The 21,891-nt window shown below is 35.1% G+C and overlaps 1 protein-coding gene across 1 annotated transcript in view; it reads right to left on the reverse strand.

The window, feature by feature from the left end:
- LOC105829194 overlaps positions 1-21,891 on the reverse strand; it is a 41,426-nt gene that overhangs the window by 7,583 nt on the left and 11,952 nt on the right. Inside the window, exon 2 of the mRNA XM_012667872.3 lies at positions 10,794-10,967. Coding sequence (XP_012523326.2) covers positions 10,794-10,967 — 174 coding nt within the window. The remainder of the gene's footprint in view (positions 1-10,793; positions 10,968-21,891) is intronic.

Consider the following 21,891-nt stretch of genomic DNA (forward strand, 5'->3'; position numbering starts at 1 on the left):
TTCTCTCCGTGTAGGATTACTTATTTAAAAAGTTGTATATAAATATTATATACAACTACAGTGCTCAGTTTTTCAAAGAAAAGACATTCACAGGATAAAATTGTCAAATCGTGCTCCTACAGAGGAAAAATTTCATAGGATTTATCTGCTTACGATTAAATTATATAATAATCAAGGTATATAATGTAAGAAACTTTATATGGACATTTGTCATGTTTCACAGTACGTAGGTTTTGGAAAGTGAATGGCTCGTGTACGAAGTAAGCGGAGATAACTGTACGTAATCTACGCGTAAAGCCCGCGAAAGGAGAATATCAACGTGACCTTTGAAACAGAAGGATACACGCTCTTGCAGCCGTGCTATCGTGAAATACGAAGGCCGTGCAGCAGATAACGAAGGTACCGCGGAATTTATGGTCTCTAGGCGGCATGGATATCCCGGCGAGGATCCGCGTGCTCAAACTCGCGCGTATCTCGGGGTTTTTCGCGACAGTGTTAAATGGACGCGCACACAAAGGTCACGTCGCGCGGCAAAAACTGGACGTAGACGCATCCGTTACGTTCTAATAAAACGCGCGGATAAAACACGCGCGCAGGTTCCCTTACGCACGTCGCGTACGCGTCTCTGATGCAATTTAGACGTAGCATCGTGCGAAACCCCGATTCAGCGAGTCGAGCAGCCTCGGGAGACTGCTCGCGAAACGTGCAATTTATTCCGCTGGAATAGATGCGATCAGTGAACTGATAATCGCAACCTATAAACGCATCTCTGTGCCTGCAAAGAATCATCATTATACTTTCGTAAAACTGAGGGTATATGACACCTTCACAATTTTCCCGATCATTATACAATCAGAAATTATCGTACCGTTACAGATTATAGCCTTATAATAGCCTAAATTAATGCCGTCATTTATTCACCGTAAGAAAATATTATTTAATATTTAAGAAGGCAAATTAAAAAAATCTTCCATTTACTTTCCTGTTTTAAATTTTTATTGATAGATTAGTAGATTTAGATCTTTTTTTATTCTGATGTCTTTTTACGATAATGTGTCTTTTATTCATTACGCTATTAGCAATAAATCAAAGAACTTATCACTGTTAAAGATTTTTTGTCAATTTTTTTAGATATATATTTTAGACAATAATGTTTAACGAATATGTTATAAATATGAGATGTGCCTCGCGCCATACATGTCGAATTGTAATTTCTCTTCAATATGATATTATTTGATTAACAAACGAGATTATATTAAAGATTATAACTTATTTACAGATAATAATTAGTAAACAATAATTATCAAATAATTTTGTGAAAAAATTTTACATTAAAAAGTCCACAATAAGAGAGAGAGGAGGGGAGAGAGAGAGAGAGAGAGAGAGAGAGACGTATTATAATAAATTTTTAAAATCAAATTCTCATCGTGAAATTGCATTCGTGCATTGAGAGAAAAAATGGTTACAATTAACATAATTTAACTATAATTTATAATCATTTTCAGTGTCAACTATATGCTTATAGTTTTTTAATCACGTAAACAATAGTTACTATATTTACTGTAGTTATTACTACGTAAATGATAAGTAAATGTTAAAAAAAATACCTATATTTATTATAATTGATTGATTGTATTTACTATAAAAAATTTTTATTTCATTTTTACCATTCACATCTTGATATTTTTGAAATTATCGTAATTTAGTAAAACTTTTTTTACAGTTAATAGAATTAGAAAAGATAATTGTTATTAATACTGTATCAGTAATAACTATAGAAATAATAAAGCTCTAAATCATAATTCTTTTAGTAAACAATTATAGTCACAAATTCTACTCTTTCAATACAGAGACTGTCTGAAAAGATTAACGTGTGTGTATAAGGCTACCTACAATAAAATAAAATTAAAAGAATTCCTGCCACACGATTTACAGTACGCTGTTCTATTGATGAAAAATTTTAGAAACAACTTCGTAAGTCGTTAAACTGTGATTTAAGTAACGTAGCCGTAAAGCCGTTTTATCGGTCGTTTTTGCGTGACACGAATTCGATTCGATCGTACAGGAGCGCGCGGATGGATCGCTATGTTAATCGTCGCCAATTTAAATGCTTAACCAAGGAGCGATTAGAATGTGCCGCGGACAAGGTGAATTACTATAGGTCCCGTTATTGACTGGCAAGCATTGCTGGGAAGATTACGCACATCCTACGCGTTTACATGTCTATGTCGTTTAATGTATATGTGTGCGAACGACCTAGCCGATGGCAACGCATAACCGCGTCACAGAGGAAGGAAAGACTTGGAGGCTGAACTTGCGAGCCGATCTGCGATTGCTTTCATAAGTAGATTCGGAAAAGTAAGTAGGTAGCAGATCTTATTTCAATTTTAGATACGAATAAACGTAATTTTACGCTGATCTATGATCATATTGTATGCAATAATGAGGCTCTTTTATGATATTTAGCACGAAGATAGATTGCAACTTTCTATTCAACTTCAAGTGTGAAATTAAATCCGTTGTGTTTAGAAGATTATTTCTTTTTTTTTCCCCTTGTACTATTTTCATGCGATAGTTCCGAGAACGTTTTATTCCGCAAATCGGTAAGTCGCGTAACGCAACGGGATATGCTTTGCTCTTTGTGGAACAGTGAACACGTCCCGCAAAGCGCCGATAAAAATTGTTTAAACACGTAAGCTTAAGTTCTCTCTTCAAGGATACAAAACTAGACCGCCGGTGTTTCAAAACAACTTACGATTGATTGTAATCAATTTGTAAATACACGCTTAACTCAAATTTCGCTGACTCATTTAAAAATCATGCATTATTACGATCATAAATGTGGTTACTGAAATAAAAAACTGATTGAATTGAGGCAAGTCTAATAATCGCAAATTTTATTTACTGTAAACAATGGATTTTCCACATAATGTACTTTTAACGCGCGGTTTCCGTCAGCTTATTTTGAAGATTTGCAAATTCTAAAACTATAAATTTGTTATTTTATATAAAGACGTTTTAAAGAAGAAAAATACAATTATTATAATATTAACTGTAACAGAGAAATGTGTGTTTTTTTATTATACTTTATTTGATGATATTTAGTTTAGTTTTTAAATAAATCGTAAAATAACAGTAATTGTACGTAGCAATAATAATTATAATGATTAACGAATAATATCTGTATAAACTATTCTATGAACGAGTATTCATATTTCACACGAGTTTTGAAATATTTCTTTTTCTCCCTTTTCTCGTTAAACTCAATTCAACTCGTGATGTAAATATTTTAAACGTTATGTCTCTGTCAAAATGTAATAGCGATCAAAACATGAGACATGTTAGCGATTAAATGTTGCGTCTATCATTCTTCACAGTTTCTTAGATTTGCATATTGTAACATTGCATACATTTCAAGTACAGTTTCTAGTCGAAAAAAATACTTTTATTGTTATTATTATCACAAAAAATGTTCACAGTATGATACTTCTAATTGTAAGTAATTTACTACACAAATACGTAAGACAGATGATGATTACTATTCCCTTTCTGTTCCACTCTTCAACATACAAATACTAAATCATTCAACTAAAACAAACAGAAAAAAATATCCTCTTTATCCGGTTAACATCTTAATGCAAGATTACACATTATTATGCGATTATATATACACACTGCAATGTTTTTATTATCTATTCACGACGCTGTACACCTTAAAACGTCAAGTCCCCGACAGTTCTTTCACATCTGCAAAAATCTACGATTAATTACCATGATAATGATTTCCTCGGAATACACTTTGCCCGGCGGGAGTTTCCCATCATTTAGTTGTGATGTTATAACGTCTCAGACTGAAAAGAGCACGCGGCTAACCGAAGGATGTCATTCGGTCGGATGTATTCGGTGTCACTCGGTATAAAAAGTTGAGGCGAGTAGCACGCAACCCGCCGGCAATCCGAATACCTTATTGGATATTATGGACACATATCTAGTTATTATTTAATAGTCATGCATTAAATATACGTTCAGTAGGCAGTAGATAATAACGGTATTCATTGTAATTCAATAAATACATAACACGCAAGATTATAATCTGTTTCAAGAAACTTCAGAAATGAACTGCACTCGAGATAAGAATTGAAGTCGTTATATAGATGTGAAAGCTTTTAATAATTCAAATCGTGTTTAAAAAAAAGGATGAGCCATTGAGCCACTGAGAATTCGTAATCCGCGGACACGGGAGATGCTTGGATTTGAAATGTCAGTTTATTCGAGCTTAATTTGCTATCGAACAAAAAGCACTAGAAAAAATTACATTTTTGAAGAGATAAATCTAAGAAATAAATCTAAGAGATAAATTTAAAAAAGCAATTTTCTCATTTTGGTCGAAACCGGATAAAAAAAAAAAAAATTCAACATTTTAAAATGTAGTAAAATGTTGATTTAATAAAATATAGTAAAAAAATAAAAGCTTTCTCAATTTTTAACATTTTGTCTTTTACGCAAATAAATAATGCGATAAGCCGAAACTTTTGAATCTTTCATCGTTTAATATTATCTAACATGCGAAAACGAGAAATGCGGTGCAATCATGTTCCTCGAATGCGCGCATAATACATTGCATAATGCCCGCATACCTACATGCTCCTCTCGCAATTAGCAGACATGAGGAGCTTGTTGCGTGCGGCGGGTCATACAGTTGTCACGCGTGGGCGTAGAGTCGCGCGTAAATTACGCGTCGCGATCCTTTTGTTACCGCGATCCCGACCGCTATTGTCTAGCGTCTGTCTATACCTCGGATGTGGGTATGTAGGTATGCCCGGTGGCACGTTTACGCGAAAGAAGGAAAAAAAGAACGGCGCGCGAGACGGAAGAGAAATAGCCGTTTGCGTGTTTATCGAGCGAACGAAAGATACTTCTTTGTTGACATTGTGTCCAGTTAAGTAATTTCTAATTTATTTACCGTTCGCACGTGACGAATGTAATTGTACATGTTTGCATGTGTGCTAAAACAACCAACGAACGTAAATACGCGGTGAGATACTTGCGTGCATTTTTTTAACAGCATGGAATATCTAACATGAGTGTCGACACGAATCATAACAGGATAGGAATTGTAGAATTCGTACATTTTTCTTTCTATTTCTTGATTGTATGAGAATTAAGTTCAAAACAAGAACGAAAGATTTCGATATCTCTCATATGCCCATTTCTATCAACGTAGATTAACTTTAACTTTTAATAAAATTAAATAAAAGCAAGTTAAAACCAATTTACTCTTTATCTTTTCGTAGTTTCTCAAAAAGGTACTTCTACAATATGCCTCTTTGCTTCTTGTTGCTTGCTTTTTGTCCACTGCCTTTATATCTCTTCGCGCAAAATTTTATCAAACAATCATGTTTTTTGTCTCTTTCGGAGTTCATCAACTTTTATCTCGTCAATTTCGATAGAACATTGTGCAACAGGCAGAAAGGAAGACACAGGAAGTAAACGGCATACTGTAGATTAGCCTTATTGGAATTATAAAGAGTAAGTTAAACTGAGATTAAGGTTAATCCATTGATAGAAATGTATACATAATTGTATAGCGTTATCCTTCTATCGATCACCTGCTTGCTTTTGATGAAAGAAACTATCAATTTCCCGCGATGCATTAATGCATTACGTAAAGTAACTTAGTATTTCATTCGTCCGTCTGCATTTTCGCGAAACGTAAAACTCGCAAAACACTCATAAAACGACGTTGGCTCACACCTCGGTCACGTCGATACAGTAATTTACAAATTCATTATGCGAACAGTACAATCGCCTTTCCGCAAGCAATCTATTATCATCGTAGTTTCGCAGGAAAGATCGAAGTGAGCCTGACAATCTCTCGAGAGGTGCTTCAGAAAGGTGCTCAAGTGGATAATAAACGAACTTAATTTTTTTATAAGTCGCGATACCGTGAGAAAAGCGGCACCCTCGCGTATCGCCTTGCACAACGAACTTAACATAGAATTCAGAAAATTCCTCGCTCGCGTGTCTCATTTTACTAGAGTCCTTGTTTCCCGCGCGCGGAAAAAGTTTCTCACGAAGAACGTACATCTCCCTCGACAAGCCGATCGGTCTCCTAGGGTCTCCCTAGGCTCTCTTTGTCCCGATTTTCTAACGCGGCCTTTTACGCAAAGGGGAGAAGGTTTATTACTCGACTCGCGCGGGACAAGTATCGGCCATCAAATCGAGTTCGTTCGGCGGAGTGAAATGCGCGCGCGACGCACAAAGCGAACGGCAGTGAAATACAGAGTGAATCGTAAAGCACGCATTATCTCGACATGCCGCAACGGATCGGAGGAGAGAAGAAAATCTCCAAGTTCTCTGGCGGACCGTTTTTCTTTCTCCTTTCTAAGGCTGTCGTTCGTCGACGGGGGAGCAAATCACGTGATCACGCGCAAAGATTTGGATTTACTTTGGTACCGCTATTAAAATTTCAAGTCTGTTCTCCATTCCGAAGAAATAAAAACGTAATTAAACTTTCCATTCACCGCGAGTGTTACAACAGAATTTGTTATATAAATAAGACGAAAGCCTTTTATAAATATTTAGACAAATATTCAATTCAAATGTAAGATAATATTATTGCTTTGTGAATTCAAGGCCGTGGACATTTCTATACATAGAACGCTATTTGTCGAATACATATTATTGGATGCTGTACGAGTTTCTGCGTTAGGCTCGGAGATGCAAAGTAAGCAGTAATCTCGAAAGTATCGGCGACGTTAAATCGTATCGCAGCTAAAGTGCAATAAAATTAAGACGTACTACACGGCAGGAGTAAGAGGAACGAGTTTCCTGCCGCGAGAGCAAGATATGCGGAGACGATAGCGCACATATGTGCGTAGAATTCCTTAGGTGTGCCTTCAAGAGTGATATGTGGAAATAACACTTTAGTTTTGCATCTTAAGCGCACATTTCTTTTCACTAAAATTTATGCTTTATTTCACAAGTATTTAACAACTAGCCGTTTAACTTTTTTTAAAAATGTTTGATACATTATTCTTCGGATTCTTGAATTGACAGCATCCGCCAGCAAAAGTATGTCAATTGCAATATATTTACCTCATACATCCTATTTGACAACAAATATTTTATGTTTCCAACAGTATTCAAGAATGAAAGAAGCGATATAAATTTCTACGATTAAAAAAAAATTTTTTTTCGGCCAATCAAACGTTAATTTGAAAACCTACAAATGCTTAAAAACGGAATTCTAATTACGCGTTTGAAGTCAAATAAGGCTCCTTCCCCTTTGAATCTCGCTCGCGTGATTCGAATTTTTCGCCTTCCCCGGTGCACGACGAACGCACGACTAAATTATAGTCTGGATCGTTGATCCAGGAGCAATGCCCGCGCTTTTCTAACCGGGACTCATTCGGCCGATAACTCGCGGAAAGGAATTTCACGTCGCGCATAACGCGCGATCGGTTATTCCAGCATTTCCATCAATCCGACACGGTGTACGAACACTGAAATAAATCTCGAGAGAACATGACGCAGCGTCCGTCGTGCGATCCAGGAAATACTCGGCTCCCCCGAGACGAATAGCGAGATCGTGTAAGAACACAATGGGCAATATAAAACAGAGTGCTCCAGAGCTGTCGCCGCGATACCTTTACGTATGAATTCCTCGGCCAATGTCATAGATTTCTCCTTAATAGCCACGCTATGACACGCATCAGCACTTACGATAGATTAAAAGAACATGGAAGTTGAAGCGAATCAAATTTCGAAGAAACAAGAATAGCGAGATCCATTCCGTGTACAATTTCAAGGCTAATGGAACCGCAATTTGGATTGCCATTCAATATTAAATATAAAAGAGTAAAAGATTCATGACAAAGAAATGTTTACCAAAGGGAGTCTCAATTATAAATTGGTTAAGTAACGCGGTCAAAAAAAAAGACTCGATATTATTTTGACTGAAAATACAGAGATTACGTAGATCAAGTGTTCATAATTTCCATAGATATATATATATTTTTCTCGAGATATTTCTTTTGTGATTTTTTTCTTGCGTTTGATGCACCAAGAAGCGTCCGTCAGAATCGTTCACCGTTTTTCCCATGGTGCACGGTAGATTAACTTGGTCGACGAGGCGGTCGAAAATCATTGCCGGCCCGCGGACACGATACTTTTACTTACAAATTGGTATTTTATCGGTGTTGATAATAGAATGCCTCCCATCGCGACGTCACGTCAATGCGCGATCGCGTGAGAAAGTCGCGAATGAAGTAAAACGCCTGACGGTTGCGTGAAAATGATTGCGTCTCTCATTTTAATGGAAACTATTGAAAATTCCGCAAGTATCATTAGGCCCAATTAACTGTGACTATTACAGAGATTCAGATTAGATGCTCACGAAATGCATTCATCGAGAATGTAATTGTATTTCTTGCCAATTACGACACTTACACTGCGATATTTATTATTTATTTTTTTTTTACAATAGTTGCCAATTATCACAAATAATCTTGATTCGTTATATTATTTTGTGCATTAAAATAAAAGAACGTGAAAACAAAGAGAAATGAATTTAATGTTGCATTAACAAGTGATATTTTTAATAAGAACTTGTAATAAGAAAAATGTGAAATCTCTTGGATTGGGAAAAATGCACGATCGTGGTTTGTGCCGGCAAGAAAAGCGGTATACCATAAATATTGATTGAAGTATTGTAACACGTGATACGCGATATTAATTATTGTTGAACACAACTTTTGGAAAAAGATTGTTGACCATTCCGATAATTCGTTTTATTAAAATTTAATTTATGTATACTCGAATGTGACTTATTGCTCTTTCCACCAAGAAAAAGTATTTTAGCCAGCTAACTGATATTGACATTCAAATTCTGTTCTATTCCCGTAAGTTGTGTTGCAAATTCCCCGTTTTCACGCTAATATTTCCGGTTAAAATCGCATCGCGCGTATATATTACCCTGTCCGGGGGGGGTAATGTATGGTTGCCGCGTGAAATATCGCTGCGCTCCCGGTATCAATATCAATATTTACACATTCGCGTTCCGCGCAACATGCTAAATCCCGCGATACGTTATCGGCGCGGCGAAGGTCTACATTACAACACGCATGCATCGTGCATTATTGCGGTGCAACCATTTCCCGTATGTTACGCACGCGTATCTTGCATCTTTTATAAACGACGCTTTGTTCACTTATCCGCTTGCCATCGATCGATAACAGATTACATCGGACGTTACGCCGCGCGAAAAGATCTTAATTTCCTATTACTGCGTAGTACGACACGATGCGCGTGTGCCGATGTGTCAACGCCGATAAATAATAATTTATTATTATTATTGGCCGCCGCGTATTAATCTTAAAATATAGATATCCAAACGCGCTTTTAAATGCCCAATAAAATAATTACAGAGCAAAAAATTCACGTCTTATTACAATTTCAAATGAAATATGAACTCGGTTGGATGATAACCGGGACTAACAGATATCAAATTGCGCAAAGGACGTGTAATATCTAATTAAATGTATGTAGGTATACCAAGATTGGGTGATATTTCGAAAACAAGACAATCCTGGGAATTTTTACGTCGCTGGTAGGAATGACGCTGAGAGTTTTTTCATGTTAATAGGGCCGTATAAGGCACGTGAATAACTTTCATTTTTACGTACGTAGAATAATCCTTAAATAATATATGCGACATATTCCTACATAAAGATACATATCGTAGAGCCGCACAGAAACGAAATAACGTCAATAAATTCTTGCCGCGAGACACACGCATCTTTTTCCCTCTTATGTTATCCGCGGGCGTAAAACGTTTATACTCGTCAGTGGGGCGCATGTAAGCGGAACAAAACTCGGTGCTGCTCGCGCCGAGGGGCGTGAAACCGACGTTTGTCATCACGAGCCAAAAATATATTACGTGATGGCATGGATTAGAGCCTCTCTCTCTCTCTCTCCTTTCCCCCCCACCGGGGGAAAAAATTTCCTCGGGCCACGTGGGAGTTGGACGGGCACATTGTGCGTCCGATCTCACGAATGGTTCACGAGGCAGATTTTCTCACGCCGCGCGAGCGATCTTGAAAGTAATATTACGCTGTGCGCTTTTTGATTTAGTAAGGTAGCCGGGTCACGATCCGCGAATATAATGGCGGTGCAACTGATTAGATAGAGGCGTACATAACGCTGCGTTTTATCAGAACGCAGGGAGAGGTTGATAAGACCCTATCGACAGCACGATTTAAATAGGTAACCGCGACTTTTTACGTGGTTTTGAAATTATTTATGATTATGACATGTTACGATTTCTTATTTGTTAATCTGCTAATAAATTTTGTCCTATCCTTGAGTTTTTCATTGAAACATGAGATAGGAAAATGCAAAACTGGATTGCTATTACTAGCATTTATGATAAAGATATAACATAATTTAATCGATTAACTTCCGTTTATAGATTTTCGTTAAAGATATCCTTATGTTCCATTAATCTTCAAATTTGCGTAAATTGCATTGCTTTTTTTCTTTTGAGTTTCTTTTAAAAATGTTATTTCTTTACATTATTTATGTTAAAGTGATGATTTTTTAAAAGTCTGTTCGCCAAAAGTGTTAATTATTGGGATTTTTGTTTAAGAACTATTGTAATGCAAAAATAAAAACAATGTGAACAGGTGCTTAAGTACTGACTAAATTGTGATATAATTTTCTTCTCAGCAAAACCTATTTAGACAAAGCGTCACCGGAAAAAAACTGCATAATCACGGCGAAAGTTCACTCACCTTATGATTTCGTGGCGTCCTCGAGAGGTTGCTGCGTCCGTTGATGAGAACATTGTCGTTGAGAAACGACACGTCGCAGGGCGACGGTGGACCCCCGGAGATTTCCCACTCGGCATCGTCAGTCGTAGACGCATCCAAAGTAGCATCGAGCACTATAATGCCACCATCACTAACCTGTAACAAAGAACAATAATGGAACGTGATAAGTTAAAAAAAAAAAGGTTATCGTTTTGAAAGGTAGAAATGTCGTAGTGACATTCAAGTGAGATAGGAGAATGTCTCAAATATATTTTAACACTAGACAATTAAACCCGCCGAAACAAGGTTTTAAAGTTTTATATTAAATTACAAAAACTATAAAGACGATTTTTATTAAATTTTTTATTTTTGGATTAATTATTTAGATATTAAAGAAATTAAAAGTAATAAATATTTAAAAAATTAAAAGTAAAAGCCAAAACAATAGAAATATATTTATGCCGGTTGTTCTAGTATTAAATCACATATTTTCATCATCGTATTATATTAAAAACAAATAATGTAAAAGTAAAATAATTAATAGATCACTTAATAGATAATTAAAGCACTCTCGAAATAACAGAACACAAAAGCAATTGAAAGTCAAGTGTTGTATTAACAGTCAGTTAATACTAATAGACAGTTCACTGTAATTAGTAATAATAATATGTACTGACTTTAATTACATATGCGTATCAACTACAGTACTTGACTTTCAATTGCCTTCATATAATTTTATTATATCTGTTATTTTATTACAATATATATACAATAATTAATTTCGAGGATCCTTTAACTAATCTATTTTATTTTGTTTTTTGTTTAATTGTCAATTTAACGGAAGGTTTAACGAAAATCCTGCGACAAATGCATCGTTGTCTTGATTTTCGGTACTGTAGACAAAATTTTTGATGTTGTTTGAGCAAAGCCGACTTTATCGCGGGTCACAACATATAAATCTTTCTTACTTGCGAATATATCTTAAGGTAGACTGGGACGTGCGTTCGCGTCAGGCTCGAGCGCAAATAAGCGCACGTGCAAATACGTAATCCTTCACGACCCAAGAAATTCCCGCGGCGATTCGGGAAAGTTGTTTCCACGTGAAAATATGACGGTTTGCTAAAGAAAAACGTACCTTTTCCTAACCCACTTTTAAAGTAAACATACGCGAGACTGACAGCGACTAATTTACAGTTTGCGTGTGTACGAACGTAAGCAAAGTCTTCGTCAAGCTTTTGCTCATAGAAAATGATATCCATTGTTGAAAATTACTTCATTTTTTGAAAGTTTAAAATTTCGTACAAAACATGTATATATCTGTAATTTTTGAAATATAAAAAATACTTTATTAAGAATAAAATATTGCTTAATCAAATTAAAGTTTTGAATATTTTAATAAGATATTAATTTTTACAAACACTGTACACACAAATCGACTAAACATTGTCTTCATATTCCTTATGTCAGAAGAATATATATTCAATTTGTCATGTATCATTAATATTTTATCTTCCAAATTTTATTGAAGATAACTTCAAATTATTTTAAAAGCATACTTGTAGGTAAACATTCCAAGACAACCTTTTTAAGAATATAGTACTGAGAATAATTTCCCTTCGCTTCTTGGAAGTTAGGACTTTGAAGAAAAGATGTTTAAGTACAGAAGATCGCATCTCCTGCGTCTTCCCTTATATATTTTTCAGTTGAAAAGAAGAGTAAAGAATTCGTTTTCCAACCGAGTATAAAATATGTCATCAGGGTACTATGAAAAAAAAAATAAAATTTCTTCAAAAACGCATTTTCGTTGCATGTACAATCGAACGAGGTAAATTACAGTCTGCGACTCTCGTGATGTTTTCTCTGCGTACACAATTGCAAATTATTCCCAAAGTGATCTTCAGTGGGGAGGAAAGCGGACCCGTCCACCGGCATTATTTTTCTCCTTTTGTTAACAATGGAGACGTTAACTGCGGACGATTCGATCGTGCTTCCGAACGTGCCGTGACGACGATTACATTCACGCGAGACGTCAGTCGGTCATTACAGTTACCGCCTTTCATGACTCTCGTGAATGGGACATCCTGCCGAGTCAAAGAAAAGAGGGAAACGCGAAACGTGAGTGATACAAGGTAATATGGATAAACACTCGGCTCGTATCAAGCCGTCCTTCAAGGGAGGGCCTACTCTCAAGCTTTCTCTCTCTCTCTCTCTCTCTCTCTCTCTCTCTCTCTCTCTCTCTCTCTCCCTCTCTTTCTCTCTCTCTGGTCGAGTGAATTCCCTTGCGAAACAGGATATGCGAAAAAAAACGCCTTAACTTTGTCGTGGACTTGAGAATTATCCAGCATCTGTCGTCCGCGCGGACATGTGTTTCGTTCCTTCAAGAAACGTCACACTTATTTCTTGTTTACGTGAAATATAAAATTACGATAATATTATTAAACTAAAGACAAACAAATATAATTAATTTAAAAACTCCTTTTTTATATTAATTTTATATGTAAACAATATCAATTTTGTATGTAAAGTAAATAATTTTTTATTTAAAAATAAAATATCTATTTAAAAAGTATATTTTCTGAAAATTCATTATTTAACAATATTGTTAAAAATAAATAATATTTTGTTAAATGATTATTAGTCTTTCGGAGCACTACACACATAAATAATTTTTTATGTAAAAATAATGTAAGACATTAGAACCGTAAGACTGATTAGAAATTGATAAGTGAAATAATTATGAGGGCATGAAACTATAATGTTAAGTATGGGAACAAAGAATCTCGAATTCAAATCCTGATCGGTCCTTTTTCGCCGCTTACAGTAAAATACTTGCATTAAAAAAATATATTTTCGAAAGATTAATAATCTTCGAATGATAAAAATAATATTGTTAAAAAAGCCATTAATCTTTTAGAAAATATACTTATTAAATACAGAAATTTGATTTTTAAATAAAAAATTAAAAATACACGATATGTTCCAAATTGTGTTCAATATATTGTATTTTAATGATTGGTGTTAATTTGTTTTGATATGTTTGACTCACTCTCCGTTTTATTTTTATTTCTTTTTAAAGAATTATTTGTTTGCGTGTAATGTTAATATAAAAAATGATAATCGTTTTCGAAATAATATGCCAAGACATCATATCTGCATATCTCGTTTTGTTCATATAATTTTAGTTATTACGTTAGTGTATACAAATTTCTCAGCCACTTTCGTGTAATACTTTACGTGTTTCTGTGACGATATGTAATAAATATTTTTGCGTGAAAAAACTTTCGATAAACTCTACGTTCACGCGGCGAAGATCGGCGTGTGAAATCGAGTGGCCTTGCATCGGTGGGACGATTGATTTCCGGTCTACTTCCGGCGATCACCGCAGGAAGATAGCTCGGCGATCGACGATTTTCGAAAGTGATTTTTTTATAGTAATCTGCCTTATTGCCTCTCTCCCCCCCCCCCCTCCTTCGTGTCGTGCGACGATTTGGGTTGAACGTTCGTTAATCCAGAGAAAAATGCGGTCACGGATCATAAGACGCAGCCGCATTACGGACGAGCAACGATCGAGGCCGAGCAACATAATATCTGTATTTGAATATAAAACATGGCGTGCCGATACCATGTGCCGGTGAAACGAGAGATGACCGAACGTAGCGAGCCTGTGTCGGAAATCCATTATTTCCTTGCCCGATACATGCGTTGACAAAATATGTAATTTGCCAAAGTCCTAGACAATATTCATATAAAATGTCTCAGAAATCATTTTCTTCGTAATATAGGAAATCTTCGGTCAAAAAATAGAGTTCTAATATTGCAAATTTAAAAAAAAGTTATAAATAAATTTGATAATTTAATTCACGTGTGTCATAATAAATAACACAATTTTATTTGCATAAAACTATCAATTGAACTTTATTTTAAGAGAACTCTATTTTTAATTACTTTAATATTTAAACTCTAATAATTTTAAAGAAACTAAATGCTTATCAAAGAATACGTCGCGGTCGAGAGAAAGTACACCACAACACTTTTGTGATCTATATTTTATAAAATTCTATTTCACACTCGTAACTCATTTTGTCAAGTCATTATTGATGAAATAACAATATCGCATAGTACAAATTGAAAAATATTAATAATTATATTAATATATCTATTTACATACTCAATTTTGTGATTTCCGCTGCACAAGGAAAATAAGATGCGTAAACTCAGGCGTAAACCCCCTATCTACACGTAGATCAGTAGATTTGATTTTAGATTAGTAATTGTTCCTGATTGATTGCAACGCGAGAAAAATGTAACGCGCTATAGTCCCACCAGACTGCTAACTGCCGCAGATTAATGTGTCGGATTCATTACGCACGTAATTCCTGCACGGCTAAAGTATCGTGAGAAAAACTGTGAACTCGGCGTCTAGCGTATAATCTTGCATTTACACCCAGGCAAATGGGCGGATTAAATCTGACAAGTTGGTATTAACGTTAATGCGGAACGACTTAAGTAAGCTGTCGATCGCGCGTGGTAGTAATTAGTCTCGGTGGCAACAATGCTCTTCGTCTCGATACGGATTGACATATATTATCCGTTTATCCGATCAGAAACAGCGCGACCGATGACGCTACGTAACGCTAGCGTAACGTTATTCATATGTTTATCATAATTACATGCGCTCACATGTCCGTGGCACTGTATCGCAGGAGGAAAACTGAAATGTGCAACTTTTACAGAAAGGTAACGTTCAATTCCAACAAAATACTCGACTTACGATAAGGTCAATACACTAATAAAGGCTAAATAGAGGCTATTCTACAATAAAGGTATAGATACATCGACCCGGAAGTAGCTCCGGAAACATAAACCAAAGGTATATAGAAATACGCACATCCTGTATTTTGACACACTGCTGACTTACGCTATGTTGAAATACAACGCGCGCTTTTCATCCGTCAATCTGCTAAAAACAATTAGACATAGAATAAACACGTAGAATAATGTAATTCTCTGGTAATTAATTGCATAATTTTATTTTTCAATATATTACCTCTTTTCTTCGTTTCTTAATTTCATCTTGTTACCTTGAATTCTCTGAAACCATTGGATAAGTTACATTTGTTTCGTTATTAAGCAGATATTTTTGGCTATTTTTTCGACGTTTAAAATTTACTCACGAAACCCGTGATATGCAAACCAACTATGAACGTCTCGTAAGATCGGGACCAGTTCTGAAGGCAACGCGGACGCAAAATGACCGCATGAAAATGAGATCTCGGGTTTAAAGAGACATCGGAAGAATGCATTAATAAAGAAGGGAAGTTGCGGCAATGAACCTGAGGACGCGGTCTCTGACTCCATGAGAAACTCCCAGGACGGTTCTTTCCATTATTCCGGCCGCAGTAGAGTATCACTCCCGCAGGTGGACCTTGAACCTACGAGGAGAGACCATCGGTTGTCGCCTGACGGTCGCATGTGAACGCACTCTACGCAGAAGCACGCCTTTATACGCACGCCTATTACACTTGTACGCGCAGCGAGCGGATCGACGCGTAAACATCCTCCCGAGACACGAAATAATATTTGCAATATAACCGTAAAAAAGACGGGAAGTATGAATCCATTGGTATTACGCGTTTTAACTAACATAAATGCATCTTAATTTGTTGTGAAGATATAGCGCAAGATTTCCAAGAATTCCAAGATTTTCATTACAATGCTTTTAAGACATAGCGAAAGATAAAAAAAAAACCATTGGTTGTAAGCAATAGATAAAATGTTACAGAATTTCCATAAATTAAATTCTAAAAATAAAGTATATAATTAATACTTAAATTTTTTTAATTTTAAAAGAAAATTACAAAACTAGTGTATCTTTTAGACTTCAAATTAATTTAATAAACGTATAACTTAAATTATTGGAACATTAATGACAATAAAACCAATCGAGAATAAAAGTAATGAATACAAGTTTTAATGCTCATACTTTCAATTGATTTTTTTCTATTTACAACTTAAATGTAGTACTTGGAAATGCAGTATGCTGGAATTCCGGTTCTCAGGAGGCTATTCTGATCCTTCCCCTCCCAGCATAATGAAACATTCAGTAGAGACAAAAAAATTATTACTTACTTGCAATCACGCTTTAACGATCTAAATTGTAGCGATCATGTTAGCTGCAAAAATATTTTCAACAAAAGGCGGTTAATGTAACGCTTGTAAAATGAACTTTCTCAAATTATCTGATTACTTAAAGTCGCAAGCGTATAAAATCGGGGTGTGTCTAATTGAAATTATCAGAAACTTACTGTACGAAGTAATCGTTCTCATGCGCGTACTTCCTTTCCGTTTTACTGCTCACCCCAACGTTCAACGAGCTCATTTCCTCCCTCGACCTCTGATCCGGTTCATGGCCGATCATACCCTAAGTCTCTCAAAGCGTTTAACTCTCAATCTTCGATAATTATTAAAAAAAAAAAACCAAATATCGATCCAATATTCGTGATTAGGCTAAAAAAAAATTAATTTGATAAAATATTTGTAAAATTAAGGCCAAAAATTATGAATAGACCGAGAGATGCGATAATTATCTCTTGCATTTCCCCCAAAAGAATTGTCTCTTACAATTATATTAACAATTGGATAAGACGATAAACAATTGTTGGGGACAAATAATAGGCAATAAAATGTAATAAGAAAAAAGTAGATTTTATTACCATAGAGTACTTTAAAAGAAAGAAGAATAAAATTTCTTTTTGAAAACTATCCTCTTTTTATGAATCTTAAGGAGTATAATTGCAATATAAATCATAGTATATTTTGTAATATGATGACCAAGCCCTATATTTAGTCTCAGTCACCGGAACTACTTCCCGCCCACTCATGAACTTTATTAATGCGTGTAACGTTTCGTCAGCGAGGGATCAATTTACATGAATCATCCTAAATACGCTTGGTCAAACCGATCAAAGTTTACTGCAGAATCGCAAGCTGACTTCCTGATCTTTCAGTTTATCGCTGCCGTCAGCAAAAAAGGAAATTATGCTTTTTCATACATCGTCATCGAAGCAGTTTTATCGCGCAAGCGATGTATCCTCGATTCATCTCTCGATAAATCATTCGATGTCGCGACATCGCGCATTAACTGGGTAGATAATCGAAGTTACCACAAGTAGCTTTCATTGCTCATTGTTTGCTGTGTCAAAAGTCCACCTGTTAAGTTATGAGCTTCCTGAAGTTGTTAAGCGCGTTTATCGTTTCGACACAATTCAAACTTTGTAAAAGGCAGATACATTGGGAATCGGTATAAAATTCCAATTTAACTTGCAATTATTTGTCACACTTGAGAATGGCAAGGTATTTTCCAAAACAAATAACAGTTTGATGAAAACACAAGTCTTTTCAACTGCGGTTTTTCGGTAATATTTTATCGGTGTATCTTAATCGATCTGATGTTTATTCAGAGATACTCATAAATATTTTACACGTAGAGAAATTCTGACACTATTAGATATCAGCAATTTTCCAACTATTATATTTAAGTATTTGTCTATCAACTTTATGATCTTATGTCAAGATTTTAATTGTATATAAATCTATATATTTTATTTTAAAGAAATATAAATTGTACAGAACAATCACATGGAGCTTTTATTTCCTTGGAATTTCCTTACGATACCATAAGAGGTATACGTTTAATTTTGAAAGTACATCGTAAATTTTGAGAAGATGTAGCTATAAAACCGATTTCAGTAAGATATTTTTCGAATCTTTATTCAAACCACTTTCGAAACGGGTAAACGCATAACCACAACATAAATTCGCGAATTCGAAAGTATTACCGATCATACGAGATAAAAGGATATTGACATTAAGTCCTGCTGCCGTTTCGCAGGAATGGAGCTCGGTCAAGGTCAAACGAGGTCAGGCATCTTGAATTTCACCGGGGAAACCCTTTCACGCCCGTTCGCGATGGAGAACGACGAGATTTCACCGTTGCGACCGAAGACATCGAGTCAAGCCTTGCCTCGGGGATGGAAGGAGTTTATTCACACGAAAATTAATTAAGTTCCCAATCTGTGATGAGAAAAAACGTCAGCGACAGATCCCGAAAGACATGGACCTGAAGTCTGTCGAACGCGAAAATAAATTACCCGTGGCTCCAGATAAAAGATTATTTCGAATATCCAAATTTTACATGCTCCAGCAAGAATATGAAATATTCGGTATTTTAATGTACTGACTGAAGATCGAATTGCTTTTATCATTATGTCATATTTGACTAACGTGTTGACAGATAGTGACAGCCACATATAACCGTTATATAAAGCCAGCTTTGTGTGACATGAAGACTGGTTCCGCATACTTCCAAATTATGTCATCGTGCCGAAATATTCGGTTGTGTCCTTTTATTTTAAAATAAGAAGCGGAAGTTGAATTTTATCTCTCACATTATCTTCACAGATGCTCGCAAAGTTTGTTAAAGTATTCAACAGAAAAGTTTACGTTACACCAAATTGCACGATGAATCAGACGGATGTTAAGGCTATCGAATTACCGGTACTTTACCGAGTTACGAACATTCGAATAATTTATGTGGGCAAGTGCGCTATATTTAGTAACTACATTGTAAATTGCAGATACGACCTAAAGAATTGCGAAGCATAGTCAGTTAACGAGTTAACGGCTTCGAGTTAATCCAATGAATATCGTCCGAATGCATAATAATACATGAATTCAATTATTATAGATCACTGCTTTCATATGGAAGATAATGCGGTTAATACCTCACAGATTGGTGCGCGGCGATTCATTATATCGCAAGTGGAATAACCGGTTCTGGGCAAAAAAATATTCGTTCGGATCGTCCACCATATTTTATAAAATCATCAAACAATAGAAAATTTCTTACGTTAATATAAACGTAAAGTACATCATAAATACATTAAAATTATGATTTTTATGTGTAAAATTATTCGTTTAATTGTTTATCGATTTATATACGTCAAAATCACACAGTAATTCAAATAAAAGAGTAATATTCTATAAAAAAAATTTGTCAAAGTTATAAAATAAACGTAATACATTCTTTATATTTAATTATATTAAAGAAATAAATGTTTTGACCCTTCTTACGATCAACAAATTAATCTCAAAATAAGTAACGTTTGATCGAGATATCATATAAAATTCTTTCCCAACAAATATAATCCTTAAAAAAACTCTATAAGAACTTAAGAAATAAATATTTAATGAATATAAAAACGAAGTCGCTCGCTGTCATGTACGTTGCGTGTCAGTACGATAGCGGCCGCAGACGCGATTGCAAAACATTCGCTCAAGCGTGATGTTCCTTAGAAGGCCGAACGAAGAAACAAACCTGAAGGATGCTAACGGATTTTGTGCTCTTCTACCTAAGTGTCCCGGTTGCTACTCTAGGACGGCCATATACGAGAAGAGATCTACTACTGTATTATGTCGTGGAATGTTACCGATCTACGAGTTTCCCCTCCCACTCCACTTTTCTAACTCATCCGATCTGCTCTGATGATCGGATAGATTTCCCGAAAAGATTTGTCAATCAGCAAATTCCGTGAATATTTCTTTCGGAGTAAACAGAAATCAAATCAATGATCAATCTAATTTTCAAGAATAAAAAGTAATGCATATAAATTTTAACAATAATTCATAATAATAATAATAATTAACTGCTTTAATTGAAAAACAATGTTTAGAGGAAATTATCGATACATGGATAAAAATAGCAATATATAAGCAGAATTCGTGAACAAGCGCGACAGATTATCTATAGGCGATAAGATTATATAAAATTGATCCCTCTTTAGGCGTTTAAAATTATCAAAATGCATCGTAACACATTTTGTTAATTCACAAACAAGTTTCTTCCTTTCGCATGGATACGCGCTTTAAACGAATTTAAATGCCGAGAGAATAGACATAGTAAATTATACGATACCGTAATAATTACCGAATAATAAGAAGATGTCAAGGATAAAATCCTCTCTCCGAACTCAATCACCGTATTCCAGCACAAAGTACAATAGTCAATGAATATCCGTAACCAGCAACACATATCGTCATGCAGAACTTCGCATGTAGAAAATATATAACCTAGATTATCCAACATAAAAAAACCTGGGTTGTATACAGGTACACTTAATTTTAATATAATTTCTCCCTTTGCTATCTGTTACTTTCAGCGTTCTCGCTATTTGCGCGTAACTCAAGGTTACACGAGAAAAAAGAAAATTAAATTTGAAATAGAATTTCGTGTAGATGTATGTTGCAGGGAGAACTAGCACTAAAGTTGACACATTGCCGACATTCAATATCTCAGTAACGTTTCACGGTAGGTTCTTAATTTTCGATCGATAAATCGACGTCATGACTCATAGAAGTGCGATCACGAGTAACCCGTGTTTATGTAAGGATAAAGCTTGTGATAACAAATGCAACACCGTGTAATCGTTTTACATCAACATAGATAGGGCTTGCTCGTAATTTTTTTTGTCACAAAATGCAGGGTTTCAAGAAAAACGTAAGCTGAATTGAGAGTGCTCATTTTCCAAATTCGCTACAGTTTGCACAAATTAGTCATTAAATGCTCCCATGAATACACACGGATGACTCAAGAGTTAAAATCAATGACTTACAAAGGAAAAAGTGGTAACGTCCGTCTTATACGTTCGATTAATACGAATAGCGTGCAAGAAAGTAGAAATACAATACAAAAATTAAAAAACTAAATAATAATTTTATGTCCGCCATTTTAAAATATCATATTTCCTTTCTATACTTCTTCAATAATTTCCAGTGGTGTGTATAATTTTCAATATTGGTGTCTTTTATATTTAAAGGCAAGTTTAGCATTTTGACAATCACATTGCCATTATGTCAAATTAATTTCCAAATATCTGTCCTTTATGATTTTTTAATGTTTTCTTTAATTTTATATGTAAGATATTATTTCAAACAATAATATCTTACATATAAAAAGACTGTAATTAAGATAAATTAATTAAATAATATATTATATATATTTAAGTTTTCTTAACTTATAATT

Source organism: Monomorium pharaonis, chromosome 2 (assembly GCF_013373865.1).
Source record: "Monomorium pharaonis isolate MP-MQ-018 chromosome 2, ASM1337386v2, whole genome shotgun sequence".
NCBI classification, from domain to species: domain Eukaryota; kingdom Metazoa; phylum Arthropoda; class Insecta; order Hymenoptera; family Formicidae; genus Monomorium; species Monomorium pharaonis.